This window comes from Panthera pardus, unplaced genomic scaffold (genome assembly GCF_024362965.1).
Source record: "Panthera pardus isolate Hobbes unplaced genomic scaffold, ASM2436296v1 HiC_scaffold_2, whole genome shotgun sequence".
Lineage (NCBI taxonomy): Eukaryota > Metazoa > Chordata > Mammalia > Carnivora > Felidae > Panthera > Panthera pardus.
In genome coordinates, this window is record NW_026526765.1 from 93,918,055 (window position 1) to 93,945,846 (window position 27,792).

General features: G+C 34.2%; 1 protein-coding gene across 9 annotated transcripts in view; it reads left to right on the top strand.

Annotated features, from left to right (window-relative positions):
• The window catches only part of SSBP2 (single stranded DNA binding protein 2), a 308,327-nt gene that overhangs the window by 248,260 nt on the left and 32,275 nt on the right, over positions 1 to 27,792 (top strand). For 7 of the 9 annotated variants that reach the window (XM_053907236.1, XM_019462852.2, XM_019462850.2 and 4 more), the window contains 5 exons: positions 2,196 to 2,262; positions 2,993 to 3,063; positions 9,684 to 9,775; positions 15,912 to 15,960; positions 27,495 to 27,530. In XM_053907236.1, the coding sequence (XP_053763211.1) occupies positions 2,196 to 2,262; positions 2,993 to 3,063; positions 9,684 to 9,775; positions 15,912 to 15,960; positions 27,495 to 27,530 (315 nt within the window). The remainder of the gene's footprint in view (positions 1 to 2,195; positions 2,263 to 2,992; positions 3,064 to 9,683; positions 9,776 to 15,911; positions 15,961 to 27,494; positions 27,531 to 27,792) is intronic. The other 2 variants (XM_019462853.2, XM_019462851.2) reach the window with 1 other exon arrangement.

A 27,792-nucleotide genomic window follows, 5' to 3' on the forward strand; every position in this document is an offset into this window, starting at 1 on the left:
AGAAAGAAAGAAAGAAAGAAAGAAAGAGAAAGAAAGAAAAGAAAGAGCTGTTCCTTACAGTATATGCCAATTAAACAGCATAGAAAGAATGATAGACATGGAATATCTCCATTTGGCAACTATCCTAGTACTTAGGAGTTGTCAGTGGATGCTGGTGGGTTGATAAACTGTTGATGATGAATGGGATGCTGACAATCTTGGAATAGCTCTAACACTAAAATTAATCAATTACAAAGAGTAAAAGTAATGACCTTATGGTGTACAAACCTGGGAGACACTGACAAGATTAGATGAGAAAGGTTAACATCCCAGTAATGGGATGAGTAAGCATGATGTGCCTCTGATGAGTTTCACTGAGAAGAGCACAGCATCATTGCTGCAGTATTCCTTTTAAGAAAATAGGACCAAAGTCTGGAGCATGAAGAGGCATCAGAAGATCATCCCATAGAATTTAAGATCCATTCTCTAGAACTGTTAACATGACAGAGACTGAGGAATAATTCTTGCTTGGGAGAGGGTGAAGAAATATGACAGTTAAATGCAACATGTGGTCCATGAGATCCTGGCCACAGAAAGTAAAAAGGAACATTGCTGAGACAAATGGCAAAATTTGATTGAGATCTGTGGCTTGGATGGTAGTGTTATATCAATGTGGATTTCCTGTCTTGGAAAGTTGTGTTATGGTTATGTACAGAAATATCCTTGTTTAGAGAACTATATTCAGCAGTACTTAGAGGTGATGAGGCATAATGTCTGTAGCTTACTCTCAACACAGTTCTGAAAAAGAGTGAGGATAACAAGTGTATAGAGAGAAAGAGAAAGGGTGATGGGGCAGATGTGGGGAAATGTTAACAGTTGGGCAGTTGGTGTCAGAATATATGGGAATCCTTTGTACTGTTTCTGTAAATTTGAAAATTAAAAAAATACATATACGTTATCTTAAAGCAAATGGAGAACTTATACCATAATGGGGTTAAATGGAAGAATTTTGTTAGGAAGTGATCCCTAAACTGAGATCTGAAATATGTCAGCAAGGGTCACCCTTTATTGAGCTTCTTGAGAAGAGAGATTGTTTCGTTTTAGTTTACTTTTGTTTTGTTTTTAATGGTTGACATTTAGGTATTATTGATTAAATGCATGAATTGAAAAAAACTGAAGGAAGTTTTCTATGGCTGGAAGTTAGCAAGTGTGGTAGTGGCAAGAAATTAGGCTAGTAAGGTAAGCAGAGAACAGGGTATATGGTAGCATATATATTCGGTACGCTTGTAAGAAAATAAAATTGAAAGAATTTCAAAAATGGCTTAAGAAATGGCAGCTCTCTACTGTATCCCAAGTGATAACAATTAAGAAAACAGTTCTGATCAGATATTTATTTTTTTTGATGTTGAATTTCTTTTGAAAATTTTAACTAATTAGACAAGATTTATTCTGCTCTAGGTTAAATTAGTGGACTTTATAGAAATTCTTGCCAATTATCAGGCTTACGTGTACATATGAATGAATACACGTATACTTCATAGGATCAGAAAATTTGAATCATGTACAGTTTGGCCCAGCTCTAAGTGCTGCTCAGACAACTGTTAGAAACTTTTGATTCAGTATATATCCAGTAGCACACCTTTCATAAAATAAACCCTGTCTGTTAATCTCTCCACCTTTTTCAGTTCTAGTTCTCTTTTTTCCATTCGGCCAAATTATTTGAACTTAACTATAGAGTATTATTTTTCTAAATAGCTTCTTAGGGAAAATTTACCCCCCCAAAAATTCATTGGCCCCTTGGTATTTTAGTCCTGCTGCTATTATAATTTCAAATGAGTAAAATAATCTGTAGAATGTAGAGAGATTACATTCAAGAAGCGAAATCAGTTATTTTTGTACCCTTAGTAAATTAATTTTGGGGAAAGGCATAATACTTCTCAGGAAGAAATAGGGCAATTTTTGCCTAGATATTTGTTCCCAAGAAGTACTTACTTTATTTACCACAAAATTGGGCAAGGTAGAATCTTTTTAGAACTAAGAACTTATATAGGGATATAGAGCTATAAAATTTATAAATTAATGTGAAATATAAGAAATCTTGCAAAATATTCAAATGGATTCTATAATTATAGGAATTTTAAAAAAGAATTGTTAAAGCGTGTATTTTATAATTATTTACAACATTTCTTTTTGTTTTCTTTTACAAAATATGCTAGGCACTTGGTGGTGTCCCAGGAAGTCAGCCATTACTTCCAAGTGGAATGGACCCAACTCGACAACAAGGTGATTACTTTAAAGTAAAAAAGTGAAATTGACATGCAGAATCTCAAAGGAAATCCTTTTTTTTTAAGGACAGTCTTATTTGTATATATGTTCTATAATTATCCCAGTTGCATTTTTGCAGGTAACATGGCCAAATGACTTGTATTTTCAGCTTACTCTCACAATTATGCATGATAGTGAGGGTAGTAATAATAAAAGAAATAGTAATTAAATATCCAAAATCCATATTTTAACTAATAACTTCTAAAACCTTTTATATAACTTCTAACAAATGGAAATTTAAATGATTACATCACATATGATATCTTCTGCCTTTTTCAGATAGGTTAGTCCATCTGAAAGATGAGCAGGAGGAAAGAAAATGCTAAGCAACAGTAGCTTGATTATTTTAACAAATCAATAATTCGGTCCTTCCAACAGAGATGTTTAGGTACCACAGATAGGTATGGCTCTAATACACTGTTCCAAGGTAAAAGCAGCAAATCATACGAGAGATGTATTTCAGTACAGACTAGGAAGAAGAATTTAATCTCAGTGAATGGAGTGTAGGCAAGCAGCAGTAAGAGGCAAAAAAGTAGCCATGGAAGCCAAGATGAGATGATGTCAATAACCCAGTCCCTTACTAAGTAAGATTTAATGTAAAGCAGAGAGGAGGCTACTGGCTCCTGGTTTAGCACTCATGCTCATTACTTTGCTAGTATCTTCATACCTTTTTTTTTTTTTTTTAAAGGACATCCAAATATGGGTGGGCCAATGCAGAGAATGACTCCTCCAAGAGGAATGGTGCCCTTAGGACCACAGGTAAATAATCAGCACAAAAAGCTAGATGCTGAGTTTTTTGCCTTCATCTTCTATAAACAAACTATATCATTTGCTGGCTTTTATTATATGCATTAAAGGCTTGATATAACATAATTATTAGGTTCTTGAGGAACAGAATATCTGTGACATGTCCAAAATGATGTGACAACAAACCATATTTTAAGAGTGCTATCACATATGCCTTTAGTACATTTGAAAAAATATGTAGAAATACAATAAAGTAATTATTATAAAAAATAACTATTAATTACATTTTTGTTAACTATGCTGAGGAAATATAAAAATATTGTAATAATTATTATAAAAGATAAGCATATAAGTTAAATAAAATGCAATTGAGCTAAGCTATTAAATAGAATAAGCAGCATAAAATATATTTCTAGAAGTCTCTTAAAGAATGCCATTGGCAATTTATTATATTCATATTCATAGAATATGAACATAATAGCTATTTAGAAATAAACATTAAAATGGGTGTTAGTGAACAAGCATAATCCTATCAGTGTATATCAGATGTTAGCCTTCTTCTCTATCAAAATTTCTCAGAAGTACACAATATGAGTTTGAATCTGTCCTACCTGTTGGTGACATATATTTTTTTAAAATATGGTGTTATAGAATATTAGTTATTTTTGGTAAAACATCCTTTTGTCTCTCTTGGGAAAACTGCATGAAGTAGAAATTAATGTTATAATGTTATGTTTCAAGGAAGCTAGCCCCAAATCCAGAATTTTAAATTTCTATCTGATGGGTCAGAGGTTAGTATGTCATAATACTGGCTAAAAGAGTGAATTAATTTATTTTCTTTATTCTTTCCAAGAATAGCTTTATAAGTGACAGTTTTAGGAACTTGTTTTATGTATCTACTTTTTAAAAATTAATATTTTGTTGTGTGCCCAAAGGAGTCAGAAAATCAAGAATCTAACACTGAGATAATATGAGTTAGACCTAGGAGTTTCCAACCAACATTATAATTATATAGGTATATATATATATATACACACACACACACATATGTGTATATATATACATACAATTATATATATATGTATAAATACATATGTATATATATATACACATATATATGTACAATTATATATATATATACACACAGTTATATATATACATGTATATATATATAAGTGTATTGAAACACAAAGACCATATAACCAAAATTTTCAAAGATACTATATTTCATTAAAAAAATAAAACCTAATATGTAAATTTTTGACACCCTCAGAAAGAAATTATTTATTTAGTCTCATTTATTTCCTAGTATTTTCTTAAGATCTTATAAAACTGATTTAGATATTTAAATCATTTTCCCCTATATCTATTCATGTTAGGGTTGATGATGTATGTGATCAACCGTCAGAAGCTATTAATATCAATTAGAATTCATAAGATCTACAGGATATTTCATTGACTCAATATATATTTTAGTTTTTAATGAACTAAGCCAGTTTAACTATACAGAAATTGAAGGATTTTCTCCCCAAAATTTCCTAATAGATACATTTTTTTTAATGTCTATTTATTTTTGAGAGAGAGACAGAGATAGAGAACAAGTAGGGGAGGGACAGAGAGAAGGAGACACAGAATCCGAAGCAGTTTCCAGGCTCTGCACTGTCAGCACAGAACCTGACAAGGGGCTCAAACTCATGAAGCATGAGATCATGACCTAAGCTGAAGTCGGACACTAAACCAACTGAGCCACCCAGGCGCCCCTAGATACATTTTAAATATACATAAAAATGTGGTGCCTATAATTTAGTTACCGTTCTTCATTCAGTTCACTGATTTTTAAACTAGCGGCTCTTTAAACTTTTGTCCTCCCAAACCAATATTTTCAATACTTTTAAAAACTAGAGTCTGATTTAAGGGTCAGTTTTGCAGTGTTTGAAAGATGAAACAATGGTTACTTAAGTTATATGCGCACTTAGATCTCATTTGGAAATGCAGAAATAGAAAGCATACTGGTCTTTATGTTTTATAAATACCTAGCTGTTTATGTGTTTTGTGTTATAAGTAAATTATAATAAAAAAGTAAATGAGTAGATTTCTGGTATGTAATCTCTTATTGATGAGTTTTAATACCCAAGTTTATCATGTAAGTGTGAATTCTTTCTTTGTATTTTCAAAATCAGAGTAGTTTATTTCTGCCATTTGGATTAATATCCTTGCTATTTATATCTTCATAGTTTGAGGTAGATAAAATGTTTTGCTTTGAATTTACTTCAGAAACAAGAACTACCTACATTAACGTCTTTAAATCACAGTATACAGAGTGTCAATGGTTAAAGGAAATTATTTATACATGCCATTACTTGAATGAAAAGGAATCCTATTAATATGAGTGGCAGAATAGGTAAAATGTGAGGTAACATAATTTGGAATGAAGGATTCTTTTGAGATATTTATCTATAACACCTGACATATGAAACATAGGCATTATAAACTATGAGGTTTGTAAAAGTTATCTGTGTTTCTTGAAAGATAATGAGAAAAACAATTCTCATAGCAGGTATTTAACCATACAGATGCTACCCAAGAACAGAATGCATCTGCTTTTTTCTAGTTGAATTATGAAAATAGTCTCTGTAATATTGTTTCTAGTCTTTTACACAAACATAAAATACAACTCTTTTTTTTTTATTGTAGATCTCATTTCCATAATATTTTGAGCTTAAGACAAGTATAATGGAGAAGGACAGTAGTTATCTGTTAGAACAATTGAATTCCTAAAACAAAGAAATATATATAATCTAAGGATTCTTAGATAAGGCTGATTTAGGCAGATCACACCTACATTATAGTAAACATGTGCTTAATGTTTATCACATGAATGAAGAAATAACATCAGCTCTAAATCTTGACATATTTTTCCCACCCCTTTACCTATTTTACTTTTTACTTTTTTTATTTTTTTAGTGTTTTATTTTTATTTCTGAGATAGAGGGAGAGACAGAGCATGAACAGGGGAGGAGCAGAGAGACAGGGAGACAGAATCAGAAGCAGGCTCCAGGCTCCGAGCTGTCAGCACACAGCCCGATGCGGGGCTTGAACTCACAAGCCGTGAGATCATGACCTGAGCCGAAGTCAGATGCTTAACCGACTGAGTCACCCAGGCGCCCCCCCGCCCCCCGCCCTGACTTTACCTATTTTAAATTTAAGTTCAGGGATAATATATACAGTTATCTATTTAATCAAGAAAAATATCTTAATACCATATCTGAAGACATTTTTCTACTTGCTTTTGTAATAAGATATACTTAGCTTGTCTGTGTTCTTATGCTCACCAGGTTCCATATGACTAACAGAAAAATTTGCCAAGACTATATAGTTAGTTCTAGTTCCTCCAGAAATCTGAAGGATAAATGAGTTGTATACAGGTAGGAACATATCATGATTTCCAAATCAAATACCTGGCTGGAGTGGAGAAATAGTGCGATGGGAATACATAGTAAGTTGTCATGTAAAGAGAGTTAACTTTTTCTTTATTTTCAAATTTAAGATAGGAGGTAGAATTCAGCTCAGTAAAGGGAAGAACTTTCTAGAAAGTAAACTACCCAATCATGGAGAAACTCTTTATAAACTTTCCAAGCAGAATCTGAACAGCCATTTTGTCAGGAACATTGCATTGGGAAAGAGATTAAACCAGATGGAATTGTATAGCTGCCATCCGCTTTAAAATTCAGTGATTCTAAATTAGCTCTTACCATTCTGCCTTTGTTGATACCACTTGAAAAGCCAGTTGTTATTCTTTCTTATCTTTCTGTTTTCTTTTGCTTCAGATTATTCATAAAATGAAAATATTTTGTAAATCTATCAAATTATGTATTGGATAATTTCTTACTCATTTCCTGTGATACTTGAGCACTGGATAAACCAAGATGAATAAAACAGATTCTACCTTCAAGGTACTTATTGTTTACTAGGAGACACAAATACATAAAGAAAAACTATCATATAGTAGAAAAAAAATCTAGAAAAGAAATATGCATACTCTGTCAGGGAATCATTACACAAACAAGCATATAATTCTGTTACAGTTGAGGGCTCAAGAGAAGCTGATGAGAAGAGGGCTCATTTAAGTTGGTCCCTTATTAATGGCGACAAGCAAGAGCAGCTACAGTGTTTGAGCATGTGGTGTCATGCTTTTAATGTACCAAGCACTATGATAGCTGTTTTAGATGATTTTGTTTTGTCTTCCAACAAGCTTTTAGAAGACATGATAAGGAAATTAAGGCTGAGTGGACAATTGGGACAAGTATTGGCCCATGATCACACATATAGAAAGAGGGGCAGAGGAAATGGGGCAGTGGCAACAGACATTCAAACCAGTATCTTTCTATATCCAGAGCGATAAAGAAAACTAATGTTTCCCTTGATAAAATGAAATAGATCTTCTAAGACCAAAAATGAAGGGATACTTTTCTTTTGAAGCATTTCTATTATACTTTACCATCCAGATTTTATTTCCAATGGCTAACTTTCTTCTCAGACTTCTTGCTAATATTGCTGGTGCCACTGCCATGCTTGGTCCAGAGGTTAAGGGAAATGACTATCATTTTAACTAATGACTCAAGTCTGGATAGAAACCTTTCTGTCCCATAGCACTTACAATTGGGATGTTTAAGTAAGATTTCTTGAAATTAAAAGGTAATAAACAATGAGAAGAACATGTAACTAGGTCATTTATACACTGTGGTTTACTCTCTGGAGTTAACAGTCTCATTGAGTATTTCCTTGTCATCTTAGTACCTACTACACAAAAGCCCATGCTAGGAGTTACCATGAGTGTAAAAGTGTATTTCGTGTTTCTGAACTACAAGAAATCCAGTAGGCTGGAGGGTATAGTTGGGAGTAGGGGAAGAAGGTGAAGATAATAGGAAATGAATACAGGAAATACAGGCTAGGGCTGATCTGCAAATACCATGATAGAGCCATGCTAAGGAATAAACATTTGATAGGCAGTGTGGGTCATCATGGCTCTTAAGTGACATAAATAGGAATGAGTTTTAATGTTTTTTAATGTTTATTTATTTTTGAGAGAAAGAGAGAGCGCATGCATGTGAGCAGGTGGGAGGTGGGGGGGGCGGGTTGGGCAGAGAGAGGGAGACACAGAATCTGAAGCAGGCTCCAGACTCTGAGCTGTCAGTACAGAGCCTGACGCGGGGCTTGAACTCACAGACCACGAGATCATGACCTGAGCTGAAGTTGGCCGCTTAACTGACTGAACCACCCAGGCACCCTTAGAAGCATAGTTCTGGAGGCAGCATGAAGAATAAATTGGGAGAGGGGAAAGGCTAAGTCAGAGAGACCAATGAAGACAGTACATTAGTCTCAGTAAATGACAAAGATTAGTGATATGAAGGAAAGCACTATTTCAAGAACTATTTCACAGGTGGATTCAATACACTTTGGTAACTGCCTGGATTCGGGAATTGAAATAAAAGGAAGAGACATAATTGAGCTCCCAGAGGTTCTTAGCCTAGACTGTTGTACAGCAGGTGATGCCACAGAACTGACTGAAGAAACAGTAGAAAGAATGCAGTTGTGAGAAGAGAACATTGAGTTTACTTTTAGATATGTTGAACATGAAGTGGTATCCAGTTAGAAACAGTCCAAATGAAGTTCAATATAGGAGTTTTCAGGAGTTTAGGAGAGATATCATGACAAAATTTAACACATTTGGGATTCCTAAATCATTGTTGAACTAATGGTACCAGATAAAATTACCTATAAGTGTGTATTTATTTAAAGGAATGCTACGGCTAGAACTTGGAGAAAAGCAACTTTTAAAGAGTGCACAAAAAAAGGAGCCAGAAAAGGAAATTGAAAAAGAGTAGTGAGAAAGGTTGGAGATAAAGTGCTGTGAGAAAGCCAAGCATGAAAGCAGTTGATAGTGTCAAAATATATTAATGTAAGAATGTTAAAATAAATCTTTTGGCCCTAATGGAAACTAAAGTAAGCTACTATGATATGCATGTTAAAACATTAAAATGTTTTTCTCCTTTGAATATACATAAGAGAAATTGACAGAAGCCTATTGAGTGATATGATTCATGTATACATACTTTAGTTTTCATATATTGTTGTACATGTTTGTATTAGTGCATTTCTCTATAGGATGTATTATTTTGTAAGCAGAAATAGTTTGCATTCAACTTTCTTGTTGGGTTCACCAGTCTGTTTTTTTTCCTTCAGATTTTATGTAATTGTTCTGGGTCTGACAATTTCAAACATGTTAACTAAGTCTTTTCTTCAAAAGTAGAGTTTTGGATTTATAAAATGTTTCATTTGTAAACATTCACTGTTATACAGATATTAGGACCTTAATAAAGATATGTTGAATGTTATAATTGCAGTTGTACCTTAATCATTTAACATGCCCCAATGATCTTACATAGTCATGTAGTTTTTAAAAGACACAGAGCAAAGTAATTGTTAAAATAGAAGCAATAGTACAAGAGTGGACCCTTCAGAGAAAGAATTGCACAGGCCTTATCCAATCAGGAGTGATGTAGGGAAATCATTAACCTGCTCTCCTTTCTTTCCCCCCTCCTCTTTGGTTTTGTTTTTTTGTTTTGTGGTAGTCTGACCCTTGGTTATCATTACAGAACTATGGAGGTGCAATGAGACCCCCACTGAATGCTTTAGGTGGCCCTGGAATGCCCGGAATGAACATGTAAGCAAAATGCCATATTATCCTGTTTAGTATTCTATTTTCTGTCTTCTGAAATCACACTAATTTGTAACACACTTTCAGCTCCTCAATTTCTGTGTAGTATAAAATGGAACTGGTGTAAATGTAAAAAGTCTGCCTCATTTTCAACAACATACTCCCTTTTTCTTCCTTCCCTTGCAACCTTTAATTTTTTTTCCATTTTCAAATGCCAAATGCCAACTTTTAGCCTGGTTTTCATGGTTCATTTATTTAATTAAAAATGAGTCTTTTATGTATAAACACAGCCTCCAGATAGTCTACACAAAACTGTAAAGAGATGTGGACACGAGGACCAGGACTTCACTCCACAGAAGCAGACAATTGATACTAACTTCATTTTAACAGATACTAAATGATTCCCAAAAGATCTTAATTCTTATATATGAGTCTTTACTTTTGCTTTGTTGGGATCACTCTTAACCCAGGAAACATTCTTTCTGGTATTATCTTCTATATTAAAAAAACTTTCCATACTATAGGGTCATTTTTTTAATTTTCTTTTTAAGTTGATTTATTTTTGAGAGAGATACAGAGAGAGAGAGAGAGCAGGCAAGGGGCAGAGAGAGAGGAGAGAGAATCCCAAGTAGGCTTTGCACCATCAGCACAGAGCCCAACTCACAGCTCAGTCCCACGAACCGTGAGACCATGATGTGAACCAACATCAAGAGTCAGACACTTAACCAACTGAGCTACCCCAGGAGCCCTGATAGGGTGAATTTTTGTTTGAAAATTAAGATGTGCAGATAAGGAGTAAACTAACAGTATTTTGGTTTGTTTTTTACTGAAAAGTCCTTTCAAGCCTAAAGAGCATGGTTGTTTCTGTTACACCAAATAACACCATCTATTAAGGAATTTTAACTTATTTTTCAATATCTAACTTGCCCTCAAAGTTCCATATACACCAGGTGTTTGTGACTTTCATTAATTCACTAAAGGGTCAATTCTATGATGTGGCCTAAAGAAAGCTTACCAGAAATAATGAAACCTTTCCATATAGGGTTGTGGGTAGTTTCCTCTAATATATTTTCCCATTAGTCCTTTGGTTACTTACATATCAAATTAGACAGCTCTGCCATCATTTAATGGCATTGAAGATATAATGAGACAAGTTCCTTTGATATAGATAGGGATTTTTTAAGTTTCTGAAACCATTTTCATGGAAAGCAATTTTGCCTAAAATAGAAAATAGGTTAATAAGTGGCTACCAGCCAGACTCAAAACTAACAGAACAAGGGGAAAAAAGTAGGTCAAATTTTCCTATCACGTCTTTTTACTTTTAAAGTAAAAATGGGTAGACATGAAGTCTGACTTTTCTTAAATCTCTCAAAGGCTTAGCCTTTATTAATGGTTGTTACAAAAAGGAGTGATATTTTATGCTTAAATCAAAAGCTGCCACTCTTACCAATAGGATTTAGATGTATATAAAATTTACCTACCTGAGATTCTGACTTTAAAATGCAATAGCTTTTAGGCAATATAATTTTAAATACTATGTATAGATGTAAGGAGTATACATTTTGAATATTATGATCAGTTAAAAATTAGCATTAAATGGTAAGATTGTACCTAATGTCATTTTGTGTACTACACTTCATTATAATTAGCCATGTGGTCAACTTTAGATCAACCTGTTTTTGTTAATATAAAGAAAAAAGTTATTTTTATGTGACCATTAAGAAACTCAGCTGCTTAAAACTGTCTGGTTCTTTTCTCACATACACTTAAATAAACACATATGGGTACATTAAATTCCCTAGACTATGGACACTAAAAATATGGTTGGAATTTTTAATATTATTTTTGCTGACATTTGCATTTGGGTTCGTCACTTAAATACACTCAGATCATTTAAAATATTTTTATTACCTAATATTGTATTATTCGTATAATTTCTGTTTTTTAAAGTAACTGAGCCTTAACAGACTCAGATTTCTATTATTTCTTACTATTGATTTATTTGTGGTCTTATATAATTTTCAGTTTTCTATAAATTAGTATATTCTTAAAGAACAATGAAAATGTAAATATTTCCTTTTAATAAGGAAGTTCTGAAGTATGTAAGATCCAAACAGAGAGAATAATTCATGTGTTGATATTGACCCCAACAAAGCAAAAGTGAATTTAAAGAGACATAAAAAAATAAAATGTATTATCTCCATTATACTCAATAGAGTAAACTTTTTTGAAATTCACTTCATAATTTAGTATCTTTAAAACATATACTAAATTCATGTTTTGGCAAATAAGTATTTCTAACTAGCATTTGTGGCTTTCTTCACGTCACTTTTTTACATGTTGGGTAATTTAAAAATTAAGGGTAAAGGCATTAGAATAGTGTTACTTTAAGCTATGTTTTTAACAGTCTTAGTTATTTGCATGTTGGAGTCAGGTGAGACCTGCCGGCGAATCATATCTGGATGAGTTTTCTTTAGCTTGTCACTTTTTCTTGTTTGCCATGAAAATATAATGACAGTGAAAAATAATATCCAACTGTGCTCACAAAAGTAATTAAATACTGTATACCAACTGGCAAACTATTTGGAACAAAATTTTGGTAGTTTTATTTTTACAATTATTGGTTGTCTCCATAGAACATAGTTATTCTGACATAATTTTTATATTTCAGTGCTCTGAACTCAAGTTATTTATAGTATCATCTAAAATTAAAGAGTATACTTTTAATGTTTCTCTAACTACTATTGTATTTTTACAAATAAAAGCCTAATATCAATTTCAGTACTTTAAAGTAGAATTTACAAACTACAGCCACAATGTAAATGTTTTCAAGTGCATTATGGATAAGTTTTTTAGAAGAAACTATTTCTAAATTAACCACATTTTTATAAATTTCCAGGGAGTTTAGGATTCAGCATTATAGCATTTCTAATTCAACTTTGTATACGTTGGTATTTTGTAAAACTAAGAGGACAAAGAATTTCAAAGGATCTAGACCTTCTTGTTATCCTATAGAATGATAAATTTTCCATAGTTATTGTCTTGAAATAAAATGACTGTACAGCAAAAAAGGGGATTTTTCTCTACAGTAATCATAGTTGCTTTTATTTTATCAATTCCGTATACGCTTACCAAAAAATACATGCTTCTTTTAAATTACATTTTTCTCTTTGTTTTTTAAATGAGGCTACCCTGATTCTACTTCAGACTATACCTATATAGAAATCTCCATTCAAAATAACTCCTGTATTATAGTGTGTAAATTACTTTCTTGATAATACTGATGGTCCTCAAAAGGGGTGGGTATTACTGAGCTTATGTGGTTGTTCTAATAGAACTTCTCGCGAATATAACCCCCATTTTATTTAGCACTATTTGTGAAACTTTGTTTTCAATCACAACGGCAGTGTTGGGAGAAATTTGGCTTATCCACGTGAATTTTTGTTTTTAGTTTTTTTTAATGTTTATTTATTTTTGAGACTGAGAGAGAACATGAGCTGGATAGGGGCAGAAAGACAGGGGGACAGAAGATCTGAAGCAGACTCTGTGCTGACAGCAGAGACCCCAGTGTGAGACTCGAGCTCACAAACTGTGAGATCATGACCTGAACCGAAGTCAGTTGCTCAACTAACAGAACCACCCATGGGCCCCCTCCATGTGAATTATTAATACTTAACCTATCATGTTAAAATGCAATGGGGGCACCTGGCTGACTCAGTCGGTTAAGTGCCTGACTCTTGATTTCAGCTTAGGTCATGATCTTATGGTTCTTGAGATAGAGCCCCATGCCAGGCTCTGTTCTGGCAGCTTGGAGCCTGGTTGGGATTCTCTCTCTCCCTCTCTATCTGCCTCTCCCCTGCTCATGCTCTCTCAGATGGGCTCTTTGTCTCTCAAAATAAATATATAAACACTTAAAAAAAAATAAAATCCTATGTGATATGAAATACATAGTGTGCTGAGACTAGATTAGTATTTGTCAAATAACTGAAATGTGTAAAAGGTATTGTTATTGATAATGTAATATTTAACATTTAATTTAATGCTGTTATTTAAGTAAAATGTTTAGTTATTTAACATTTAATTTAGCATGTTAATTTAACATTAAATAATTTTTTAAATGATAAATAAATATGATATTTAATCTTATACAGTCCTATTTTTAAAATTATGAGATCATTATCAACTTAACATCATTGTATACAAATTTTTGCCATGATTTGTATATAGCATTTTTTTTAGATAGAAAGCATGAAGGTGGGGGAGAGGGAGAAAGGGGGAGAGAGAGAGAGAGAGAGAGAAAAAGAGAGAGAGAGAGAGAGAGAGAGAATCCCAAGAAGGCTCCATTCTCAGCACAGAGCCTGATGTGGGGCTCGATTCCATGACCCTGGGATCATGACCAAGCCGAAATCAAGAGTATGATACTCAACCAACTCAGCCACCCAGGCACCCCTGGATATAGCATATTTTTTATGCTGTTTTAAGATAAATATTTCCCAATTTCTTTACTATGTTTTATTTAACATCACACAAATTATGTGGATTAACATCAAACAAATAAAATGTTTCACTTGGTAAATACATACCATATGTTTTACCTCACTTTCTGTTCATTAGGACATTGAATCCTGTATGTAAGATCATCTTTCTAAAGTGTTCCTATAATTAAGTGTAAAATCATCACCATCAACCCTATCTTAATGAGGCAACAGGTTCCAGAGACAGTACAAGTACATGCCCCTAACCTTCTCCCTGTGCACAATACTTTGACCAACTCCTCTCTGGCATCTCATTTTCTCCTTTACTCCTCAAGCAGAATAGGAGAAAATTGTATTTGGGTACCCTAATAGAGCCCAGGGAAAGAATTTTCATGTACTTCCCTGCTGTTTACATCCCTGGGGAATTCCAAACAAAATGAAAAACAATTCTAAATAGTCCAAGCTAGCATGGGTAATATAGCTAACTTGGACAGCTTCTAACATATGAGAATTTCAGGGTTAAGGTCTCTGCAATAAGAATCAGGGAACATGTTTTTTTGTTGTTGTTTTTTTTTTAATTAAAAATTTCCTCTGCCTTTTTGCTGCAGTTAGAAGGAAAAGGGAATCTTGAGTGACCCTAATTACAGAGGACCTGCTAACAGTAGTCTACTTTTTATCAAGCAGTATTTATTTAGGTATACTTAATACTGAAGCATGAGTACAAGAGACTTTTTCACTTAATTTTGTTTTAAAAGATTCATGTCCTTTTAAGCTCTAGAATACAAAACCTTATCAACCACCCTAAAGTGAAGTAATATACTGACGTACATTGGATTAGATTATTTCCTGTTTATCTCAAGATTTACTCAGGCCACTGTCTTGACCTACAATTATGAAAACAAAAAAAGTGATCCCTTTTTTAAAAAGAAAAGTGTCTGGGCACCTGGGTGGCTCAGTCAGTTAAGTGTCTGACTGTTGATCTCAGCTCAGGGCTTGATCTCAAGGTCATGAGTTCAAGCCTTGCATTGGGCTCTGCACTAAGTGTGAAGCCTACTTTAAATAAATAAATAAATAAATAAATAAATAAATAAATAAATAAATAAATAAATAAATAAATGTAAATTATCAGTGGCACTGATAGATTAATACATGTATAAAGTAATCTGATAGTCTATGTGTGTTTTAAAAGAAGTCAAATTTAGTCATCTTTTATGTACATATATATATTTGTAGTTTAGTAAAAGCAATCATTTTATAGATATTGATATTTTAAAAATAATTTCACTTTAATTTTTAATGATATACAGGTGGCAGTTATCTTTGTGTCATAGGATTATACTTTATATTTATTTCATAATTAGTAATTTTTACCCATGTTTTTACTGTTACAAGTGATTATCACTTTTAGTGGTTATTACAATAACTGAACTTAAAATAAAATTGGACCGACACAAAGTAGTTTGATTTGGGAAGAAAACTATATTGTGAAATGATCAAAATTTTTGATTTAAGAAATAAAAAATTTGTGAAAATACAGAGTAATTTCAGTGCCAACCTAGAACTGCATGGTAACTAAATTGTAAATGTTATATTTTATGATTTGTTATTGCTTATTGTGAAACATTAAAAACATAAGTTAAAATTTCATTGATCATATTGTCTTATAGGGGTCCAGGTGGTGGTAGACCTTGGCCAAACCCAACAAATGCCAATTCAGTGAGTATATATATATTTTAATTTTCTTTGCACTTTCTAGCATTGAACAACAAAAATCCTGTTGCCTTTGAAAGACCTGCAATTGGTTATATTAACTTTTTTTAAAAAAGTAATCATTGAAAAAATATATTTTGCATATGTATTTTTAAAATATGTATAATTTTTGAAATGATGAAGTTTTTTACTTCACAGTCTAATGTAAACATGCATTCTATATGGATAAACAGACTTCAAAATTAAAATAGAAAATGTGATTTGGGTATACCACAGTAGCCTATATTTATTATAATATATATTTATCATAAAATGATTTGATCTTCTAAAATAATTATGGTAATCACTAAGTTGCCAGATAACCTCAATCTCTATCAGAGTTATTATGATTGTATTTATTATACTAGTTACACCTAGGTTTGCTCTCTCACTATTCCTGGAGGCAAGTACGCATTTGCCCTGTCCCTATTGGCTGAATTGGTGTTCCTACACATCTATCTGTGTATATGACATGCTGTGAATTTTCCTTACATGTTTTGTGATAGTGGTTTAACTGCACAAATATTTTTCTCTCTTAATAATAACACATGAATATATGCATAATATGAAAATTAAGCTTTCAGTCTTAAAATTAATATGATTTAATTTAATGATCCTGGTAATGTTTTCCCTTCTTGACTTTGAACCCTTGAGTTTCTTCAGTATAGAGAGAGTTCTGCAGTGTACCTTTGTGTAGTGTGTGCACTGCACAAAGATTCCTGACTCAAGGAAGTTGGTAGGGTACTAAAATACAGATTGTGCTCCACTTGTAAAGTCTATGAGTATCTGACCCAGCAAGGATGCCTTTTGCTAATATGCACAGAGGTACGCCCATTGACTAGCAATGACCTTAATGCTAAATAAACATGAAACTGATCCACTGTTTAAGGTTAATTTAAATTTCAAGAAAATTTGAAGTGAGGTATAAGTGGTATAGAAATAATTATCCTAAACTTATAGCTATTCTAAAGCTGAATCACTTTCTCCTCAAGTAAGCAATTATCATATTTTTAGAGAAAAAAATAATTTATGTTATCTTCCTGTCTCTTAGTTTTAATAGCTAATTGAAATAGAATTTGGAGTGGAGAGAGTGATAATCTTGCTTACATTTGGATCTTCAGTGTACTATTTAATCTTAACCAATCTTTCTTTTTTTTTTAATTGAAATTTTTAAAAATATTTGAGAAAGTGAGTGTGAGCAGGGGAGAGGCAGAGAGAGGGAGAGAGAGAGAGAGAGAGCGCGCGAGAGAGAAAGAGAGAGAGAATCCCAAGCAGGCTCCATGCTCAACACGGAGCGTGACGCGGGACTCAATCACATGACCGTGATTGACATCATGACCCAGGCCAAAATCAAGAGTCGGTCTTCCAGTCTACTGAGCCACCCAGGCGCCGTTTAGCAAATCTTTCTAAAATACTTTTTATCCAGATTATGTTATAATGTGAATGTGAATTCTTTCCTCTTCCAAAATTCTTTTAGTTTGCTTATATCCTTTTGGAGAGTTTACATTTCTATTTGCTTCTTGCTACATGCCTTTCAAATTCATTTAAGATTTCACTTTAAGATGGCAACTGGCTAGCAGCTCAACATACAGTTCTTTCAACTCCCTATTAAAATACCCATAAAGGTACGGGAAAAAACAATTTTTTGTAATACTGAAAACTGACTCTTCCTATTGCCAGAATCTGGAAAGACTTTCTATTCAGAATCTGCATTTCTGTCGAAACTGGATTAAAAAACACAATTAATGGCACACCTTAACTATGTGAGCCTTCCCACCTAGAAGCAAGAAGACTCTTCTCTCCTTCCTCACTGTCAGCTCTATCAGTTATCCCTCTACTGCCCCTTGCAGACAGCCACGTGTAATTCACACCCGCCACAGCCTTCCTCCAGTATTACCTCCTTTTACACACTCATCTGGAGACTCTGTCCTCCAAAAACTACTTGGGAAGGTGAGCAGGATTTGATATTGAAGATGGTGCATTGTACCAAACAGGTATATTATCCAAGTAAGAGTATTGGATAGAGGCAGAGATGAGGAGAGACTTCTGCATTCTGCTCATGTTTAGTTTTGATGCACTCCACCTCTTCAGAATTTCATGGAGTGAAGCACTGTGGATAGGAGAACATACTATATTGGGTCAGCAGGTCTGCATTACTTTAGACCCTGAGAAACACTAGGGTAGGAGGTATGCATATCAAACTACCATCCTATAGTCAGTATGAAATGGGCATTTGACTAGCATACATGCGAGAAATAGAGTTGAAAATAATCCCTTGTGTTAATATATATCACGTGTGGATACATCTCCCCCTCACTGAAAGAAATGTGAATAGGGAGGGGCGCTTGGATGGCTCCGTCGGTTAAGTGTCCAATTTCAGCTCAGGTCACAATCTCATGGTTTATGAGTTTGAGCCCTGCGTCAGGCTCTGTGCTAAGAGCTCAGAACCTGGAGCCAGCTTCTGATTCTGTGTCTCACTCTCTCCCTGCCCCTCCCCCACTCATGCTCTGTCTCTCTCTTTCTCTCTCTCTGTCTCTCTCTCTCAAAAATAAGTAAACATTTTTAAAAAAGTGAATGGGGAAAAAAAGTAGGGAGGGCCCAAAGCTTTCTTTTCAGAAACGGAAAGGGGGTCATCATCCTGAATACAGAAAGGCAAAGTGTTCCTCTGAGAAATGATTTATTATGAGAACAAGAAAAAAAATCGTAAAAAACTGATGACTTTTCTGGGAAAAACATAAGGCTTAAATGAAACACGCAAAAACAGTTTAAGAGGGATTTTTTCTCCCTAAATGCTATCGATTATATTCTAGTGACAACTTACCTATACTGTTTTGATTTTCAAGTTCCTTAGACTTCTTGTCCATGTGTGTAATTACAAATACTTTTTGTTTGTTATCAATACAATAAGTCTCTGACTCTTCAGGGTTGCATATTAAAGTGGTTAATTGTTTTGTTTTTTGCTGTTTTCAAATATGTCTTATATTTGTTTGATCTTATATGCTTTTTTTCCATTTTAAATGTTTATATCAAAGTAACCTTAGATTTATAGAAAAGCTACAAGAATAATACAAAGAACTTCCATACAGGCTTCATCCAGATTCCCAAGTTATACCACTTTTGCTCTATGATTTCCTCTCTCTGCATGTACATATTTTTTTCTGAATCATTTGAGCTGTATTTGAGTTGCTGACATGATGACCCTTTATCCCTAAATATGTCAGTGCATGTTTACTAAAAACAAATACATTATCTTTCATAACTACAGTTAAGATCAAAATTAGAAAGTAAACATTAATGTAATGCTGTTCTATAATCTGCAAACCTCACTCACATTTCCCCAATTGTCCCAATAATGTGTTTCATAACAAAAGAAAATCCCAGTTCACTTGTTACATTTAACTGTCAGGACTTTTTGTCTTTAATCTAGGACAGTTCCTCAACTTATCTTTTTCTTAACCTTGCAATTGTGTTTAATGCAAATCAGTTATATTGTAGAATATGCCATAATTTGGTTTTATCTCATGTTTCCTCATGATTAGATCCAGGTAATACATATTTGGTAGGAATACCACAGAAGGAATGTTGTGATTTTCTCAGTGCATCGTTTCAGGAAGCATGTGATAGAGATTTGTCCCATTGCTTTTACTGTTAACTTTGGTCACTTAGTGAAGGGTGGTGCTTGTCAGGTTTCTCAACTATAAAATTACTGTTTTTCCTTTTGTAATTATTAATTTGTGGAGATATACTTTGAAACTACAGTAAATAAATATCCTCTTCTTCCTCATACTTTCATCTGCTACTTTCGGCATCCATTGGTGATTCTTGCCCCAAGTGTTTTTTTTGCTATGTTGGTTGCCAAATGGCTGTTTTCTGTCTTTCCTTCTTCATTTATTAATTGACTCTACTACAGAGTTTTTCTTTCTTCATTCATTCATTTATTCATTCACTGTATATCAAATATGTCTGTGGACTCATTTTATTCAGTAGGTTTTTGATGCTGAAGTCACTCCAGATTTAGCCAATAGGAACCCCTTCAAGCTGGATCATGTATCCTTTTGACATGTTTCCATTATCTGAGCATTTTGAAACTCCTCTTGTATTTTCCCAGTGTTGGCTCTGAAACAGCCATTTCTTTAAGAAGCCATGGTTCCTTTAAATGGAGAGTGGTATTTAGAACCCATCAGAGTGATACAGATTCAAGAGCCTCCCCACAGAAATAACTAAGATACAGATGGATATTCATACACATTCCCATACACATGTATGTCTTTCTGTATCTATCTATATGTACTAAAACCATTAGTACACACTATTGCTTCAATTTCAATACAACAGAACAGGATATATTGTAGACTTTCTGCTTTTTTACTTCTTTGAAAGTAAGAAATATGTCTGCCATTATGTACAGTATATTCATTTATTTGCTTAATCTTTATAAATCCACAGTTTTCTGTTATAAAAGTATTTTAATCAAAAATGTTTTTTGTACCCTTTTACATGACAGTACAAAAAAATTTTTAAGGAAAATTCATGTTTTTAATTCAGAATAGAAGTATGATTTTCACTTTTAACTTCCTTTGACCTGAGCATTACAGTATTAGCCTCAGATTCTTATTTGGAAGTTTATTTACAAATCCACCAATGAATTTTCCTTTTTTATATTTTTCAAAAGAGCTGTGCACTTGAGTTTAACTATGTACCACATTCTAATCATTAAGTAGCAAGCACTTTTATTGAAAATATCTTAATTATCTTTGTCTGGAGAGACTTTTAGTTATAAGGTACAGAAAAACAACCAAAGTAGGCTCATATTGAGAGCATATCACTGGATTATGTATCTAAAAAGTACAGATATAAATTTATTTTGGGGCACATTTGATTCCAAGGGTCCAGATCATGCCATCAGCACCTGTTCTCTATCACTTGCCTTTGTTTTCCTTGCCGTGACAAGAAGGCTGTGTGGAGCTCCAGACTTATAGCCTCAGAGCTCTCAGTTGAGTACAAAAAAGCACAACTCTTTATCAGGTAAATAGAGGTATTGGGAATAACCAGCCAAACTAGATTTGTGTAGCTTGGGTCATATGCTCATTCATGAATTATAACCTGAGGGTACAGTGCTCTTTCAGCTAGGTCAAGGTCAGACACATCCACTCCCCGAGCCCCACCCAAACCACATCGAAAAATAAGAGGTATGGTTCACCAAAGAAAATTCAAGGAGTTGTCAGCAAAAGAGGATATAGGCAAAACAAATGTTCAGTATAGCATTGTAGTAATCAACTGTGTTAATGTGACAGGAAAAAGAAAGAAGAAACCCCTTGAAGGGAAAAAAATGACAATCTATCATAGTGATTAAACCCAAGGGAAATACAAATATCTTACTCCAGAAGGCTCTGCTCTAAACAAATGTATGCTCTTTTTTTTTTTTTTTTTTCAAAGCACTAAAGGGGCTCTTGGGTGACACAGTTGGCTGAGTGTCCAACTCTTGATTTCAGCTTAGGTCATGATCCCAGGGTCATGGGATTAAGACCCACATTGGGCTCTGTGCTGAGCATGGAGCCTTCAGTTTCTCTCTCTCCCTCTGGTCCTCTGCCCTGCTCATACTCTCTCTCTCTCTCTCTCTCTCTCTCTGTCTAAAATAAATTAGGGGCACCTGGGTGGCTCAGTCGGTTAAGTGTCTGACTCTTGATTTCAGCTCGGGTCATTATCTCATGGTTCTTGGGATTGAGACCTACCTCGAGCTCTGTGCTGACTGCATGGAGCCCACTCTGGATTCTCTCTCTCCCTCTCCCTCTGCCCCTCTCCACTTGATGCATGTGCATTCTCTCTCTCTCTCTCTCTCTCTCTCATCTCAAAATAAATAAATAAACTTTAAAATAAATTTCTTAAAAAGCACTAAAGAATAATAGAATATTTTCAACTTTACAGTGGCACAGATAATGTCTTAATGTTATCCTCTCTGGTTTCTAGTAAACCAGTTCTTCTAAGGTAGTTTTAAACTTCACAGTTGAAGAAAGTTACTTAACAAAAATGTTGCTAATCATTAAAAACAAACAAACAAACAAACAAAAACTCAGGGACACCTGGGTGGCTCAGTCCATTGAGCATCAAACTCTTGATTTCAGCACAAGTCATGATCCCATGGCTTGTGAGATTGAGCCAGCATCAGGCTCCCCATGCAGTGTGGAGCCTGTGTGAGATTCTCTCTCTCCCTGTTCCCCTCCCCTGCTTGTGCTCTCTCTCTCTCTCTCTCTCCAAAATTAAAAACAAACAAACAACTCCAAATCTGTAGCTACTTTGCTCTTCCCCTGCTCCCACACCACTGTCATGGATATTAGGAGTCAGAATATTTCAGAATATCTGAATTATCAGTCACAGCTCTTGAATTATCAATCTCTTGAATTATCTGTCTAAAGGATTCTTCTAATTCTGTGATTCTGATCTTTAGCTCTCTGATCTTATCTTCTACATCTGCATTTCATCTTTCAATTCATGTTAATGGATATTTTGTATTGAGTCTAGAGAGGGGAAGGAGGTGATTAATTAGATTGGAAGAATTTGGACACTAGAGGTAGAGAAAATTTTGTAGGAAACTAAAAGAGGAAATACCAAAAATGTTTGAGGAAAAATTATTAGACTGTTAGCTGACAGGGAGAAAGATTGTTTGGGAAGGCATAGAAGGTGACAAAACTGAAAGGAGAAAAAGGGAGCCCTGGTGTGTACAGGGCTTTGGAATGGAGAAATCTGAAATTTATCACCTATATGGGAGGGAGCTATGTTTTAGGAAGATAGTTTATAAAATGGATGAAAAATAGGGAAATGAAGTTAGGAGATAATAGTAATGGGCTTTATAAAATGTTATCAGACCCTGAGGTAGAGTGGTGATCAAAGGAATAATGAGGATGCATTTCACACATAGAATAAAAAACACCTGATGACCTTGAATTTGGGAATAAAGAGAAAAAGCTGAAGGTGATTTCAAGTCTTTGAATTCAGGCATCAGGGAGAATGGGAAAACACAAACTCAGCTAGAAATACAAGAGAAGGAAGTTTAGAGGGTAGATGGTGAGCTTTGTTTTTGGAATATTAAATCTATCACTAAATATAATAGAATCCTAGATCAACTGTTATGTCCAGCACAGAATGGAAATGTATTCAATTGAAGCTTTATCTCTAGTTCTAATCTCTAGTAAATTCTTGATCTGTATTTCTAAAAATCTGTTGATCGGTCTACTTCACTGTGCACTAGTGCTTTAAAATTCAACATGTCAGATATTTCCCCAAACTTGCCCCGCTTCCTGAATTCCCTACACATGAATTAGTGGCACCATCATTCACCCACTCACCAAGTTGGAAACCTAGGTATTACCTTAACTTTTGCCTTCCCTTGTCCACCACACCTAGTTTGTCACTATGCCCTGCCAAGTACATTTGTGAAGTCTTTCAAACTTTCTTACTCCTACTTATCCTAATCAGTGCGTCCTAGAACACTCTATCATCTCTTGCCTAGACCTTTTGCAATAGACTCTTAACTTGTATTTGTATTCTGTGATACCTCTAGGGTTATCTTACTAAAATATAAGTTGGAATATGTCTCTCTAAAACCTGTGACTTCCTGTTTCATACAGTATAAATTCAACAGTCTGACCATATATGCTTATCATTTATTTCAGTTTCCTATAAGTACCACATTATAGCAGCTGGGTAAAATTATATGCCATTTCCCTAATAATCTATGTACTTTTATATTTTGTGTTTACTTCTTTCTTTCTTTCTTTCTTTCTTTCTTTCTTTCTTTCTTTCTTTCCTTCCTTCTTTCCTTCCTTCCTTCGATCCTTCTCTTTGTCTTTCTGGTGATAATCTATTCTCTATAAGTCAGCTATCCAGCTCAAATATGTCTTCTGTACCCACATAGTTCTTCTACCTATATTGTCATATTTTATGTCACTCACACTAGACTGTCAGATGCTACTAGTAACTTTCAAGAGTGTATGTTCAATAAAGTGCTACCAGGAGTAGCAGTCCAAATGATCTTTTTCTTTTAATGAGGGCATCAAAAAATATGAAGTAGAAATAGTGACTATAAGCCAAAATTAAAGACTTTGTCAGGACAAACATGGAAAAAAATTGAACTACATGAAGTAACGATTTTTTTAAGTATTTTTAAATGTTTATTATATTTAACTGTGTTTGAAGGAACCATGAAGAAGGAGAAATTTAAAACTATAAAAGGAGCAAGGTGTTAGGAGGATGAGATGGGGCTAGCTTTGGAAGCAAATAGAAAGATTATCTTTTTTTCTACGTGGATGAATGGATGAAAATTTTAATCTATAAGTTTGGAGTGTTGAGTTGAAGATGAAGGTATAGTAAGAATTTGATAGCTTTAACATATGACACAAGGGCAGACTACCAACTCACCATGTTATAATCACCATGACAGCGAGCTCATGAAAGTCACTTGTTAAGTATTCAGGAATTTTTTGAGTTAATTGTTAAATCATTGGTAGCTTACAAATAATCCAGGGAAGAAATGGGCAAAAGACATGAATAGACACTTCTCCAAAGAAGACATCCAGATGGCGAACAGACACATGAAAAAATGCTCAACATCACTCATTATCAGGGAAATACAAATCAAAACCACAATGAGATAACCATCTCACACCTATCAGAATGGCTGTCATTAACAACTCAAGCAACGAGAGATGTGGGCGAGGATGCAGAGAGAGGATCTCTTTTGCACTGCTGGTGGGAATGCAAACCAGTGCAGCTACTCTGGAAAACAGTATAGAGGTTCCTCAAAAAATTAAAAATAGAACTACTCTATGACCCAGCAATTGCACTACTAGGTATTTATCCAAGGGATACAGGTATGCTGTTTTGAAGGGGCACATGCACCCCAATGTTTATAGCAATGCTATCGACAATAGCCAAAGTATGGAAAGAGCCCAAATGTCCATCGATGGGTGAATGGATAAAGAAGAAGTGGTATATATATTCAATGAAATCTTGCCATTTGCAACTACATGGATGGAACTTATTCTAAGTTACACTAAGCAAAATTAGAGAAAGACAAATATATGACTTCACTTACATGAGGAATTTAAGATACAAAACAGATGAACGTAAGAGAAGGGCAGCAAAAATAATATAAAAACAGGGAGGGGGATAAAACATAAGAGCCTCTTAAATATAGAGAACAAACAGGGTTACTGGAGGGGTTGTGGGAGGGGGGGTTGGTCTAAATGGGTAAGGGGCATTAAGGAATCTACTCCTGAAATCATTGTTGCACCATGTGCTAACTAACTTGGATATAAATTAAACAATAAATAAATTTTTAAAATTAATAAATAAAAATTTAAAAAAAGAATCATTGGTAGCTTGAAATATCTCATGTGGGAATATTCATACCACATAAATTGATAAATGCTACAGATTGGGACCTTTTTCTCCCCTGAATTTATTCGGTTTATTGGCACACCACAGAATGCTTCTGGGCTTCCATGAAGGCTGAGCCAAAATGCTTCCAGTTATTAGTGAAGACTAAGTTGAAATTGGAGAACATGATTATATTTTGGACCTTGTCCCTTATTTTGTGTTTCTCTCTGGTAAATCTCTACTGTGAAATAGAAAATGTGGCTAGGGGATGATCAAAGAGATGGAAACTAAGTAGGCTTTGAGATAATGAATTTAAAATATTGGAAAGAGAAACAAAATGCCGACGGTGGCATGGGGGAGTGGCAGAGACAATTTAGCAGGAAACTGATAAGGAAATAATGGACTTACAGGAAATAAATACAGAAATAATAGGGAAAACATGGAGGAATTGTAATGGAAGAAGATTCTTGTTGGAATATAGAATATATTTGTGAGTGTCATGAGGAATAAGAAAGATGTCAGGCAAAGGAGTTGTTTAGATCTCTGTGTAAAGAGTTCTAGGATGTGGTCATACTCACAAATGGAGGAGAAGGAAGTATATTGTGAAATGAAGGAAGGCAATAAAGTATAAATTCCAAAGATTTAAAGGGTGGTTAGCTCATATGTTAAAGTTGGTAAAGAATGATGGTAGACAATAGAGAGAGGCAGAAGAACATGAGCATGATGCTAAAGTTATAAGGAGATGAAAATCGGAGCCAACAGATAAGGTAGTGATTTGGAGAGAGTAAATGCATATGTTTAAAATAATAAGAATCAGAAGATGGATGGTAGATCATGCACTAACAGTGGCCCAAGAGAGCAAAGTTGATTTCTAGCACCGAGTTTAGTGTGTACTGGCCATCAGATCTCACTGCTCATAGTGGAAATAATCCCTATCATTAGTGATACTGGGCAGCCTGGTAAGGACCCTCTGCAGGGATGAATTAGCCATAGGCAGACCAAGCAGTGGCCGCAGAGGCATGTGGTCTGTGCTTAAGGCAAAGCGTGGACACCAAACAACAAGGAGACAATTTTCAAATAACTTAGAGGAAAATCATAACTTTGTTATACTTCCTTCTTACTGTATAGTTTCATATTATTTTTATGTTTAATTATATGGAAGGCATTGGGCTAGAAGGAGGGTTTAGGGTAAAGGAACTATCATCTTTTCACTACTGTAATGGTCCTAATCTGGCTATGTACCTGCAAGAAGATAGTAGTTTATGGCTTTTTCTAGAACAAGACAAAAATATCTCCTCTGGATGTGCAGATTCTTCATGCAAGTGAGCTAATGAGCTTCTTTGAAAAAAATAAAATATTCGGATTTAGCTTTCTTTATTAATATCAACACTCAAGTGTTTAGTTTTTAAATATCTGTTTTCTACTTCTCATTTTTAAAATTATAATAGCAATGTTGTATTAATACTATGTAATCTCTAGAAAAGAGTTTGGTTAAGAGCTTGATTTGAAGGGAAGGAGAGAATTTGTTATCCATATCTGATCCCCACAAGTTAGTAGTCTTTGGAGACTTATATTAACGAAAACCTTTTGCATTTGTTATATTAGTTTCTAGTAGCTAATTAGAAAGGAAAGGGGGGAAACATGAGGTCTATAGATCAAGTACTGACCTGTACCACATGAATGTAGTAGCCTGAAACCCATCTTAAAAATAATAATAATGCATCCCAGAATGCACATAAATTGGAAGTTGTATCTGTAAAAGCTATTAATTTGAAAAACTCTGGTTTCTGGTTTTTCACTGCACAAATATATATCTTTCTAATTACAGAATAAGTGTCATTAGTATCAAGCAGTGAGTATAACTGCTCTAAAACCAGTATAACTTAAAGCTAGAAATCTGTCTAAATTTCTCTTGACCTAAATCCACTCTTTTTTATAAATTCAAGATAATGTTGCATTTATTCATTTTCCAGCACTCAGACAGATATAAACGGCTTTATTCTTTATCATCCTTTGTGATACATTTTAAAACTTGATAAAAGTCAGAATATAGATTCATTGTAGGTAAGTTTCCGTATTGTCACATGAATCAAAATATATATTTCTTTGTCCTATTCGTGTTCCAGATACCATACTCCTCAGCATCTCCTGGGAATTATGTAGTAAGTACATTTGGGATTGTTTGCTCATAAGAATTGATGTTATGTTTTATTTGGGCAATGAAATAGTTGTCCAGATGTTAAGAAGAGCCCCTGTGTATTGGCCAAGAAGTGAACATCTGATATGTATTGAGTTTTTCGTCTGCCAACCTCAGTACATATGTTGATGTTCATTAGTGAGACAGTTATCAATCTGGCCAAAATTGCCCTGAGTACTGTGTTTTACTTTAGCATATGTTTCTGTAAACCAATACAATACAGTCTG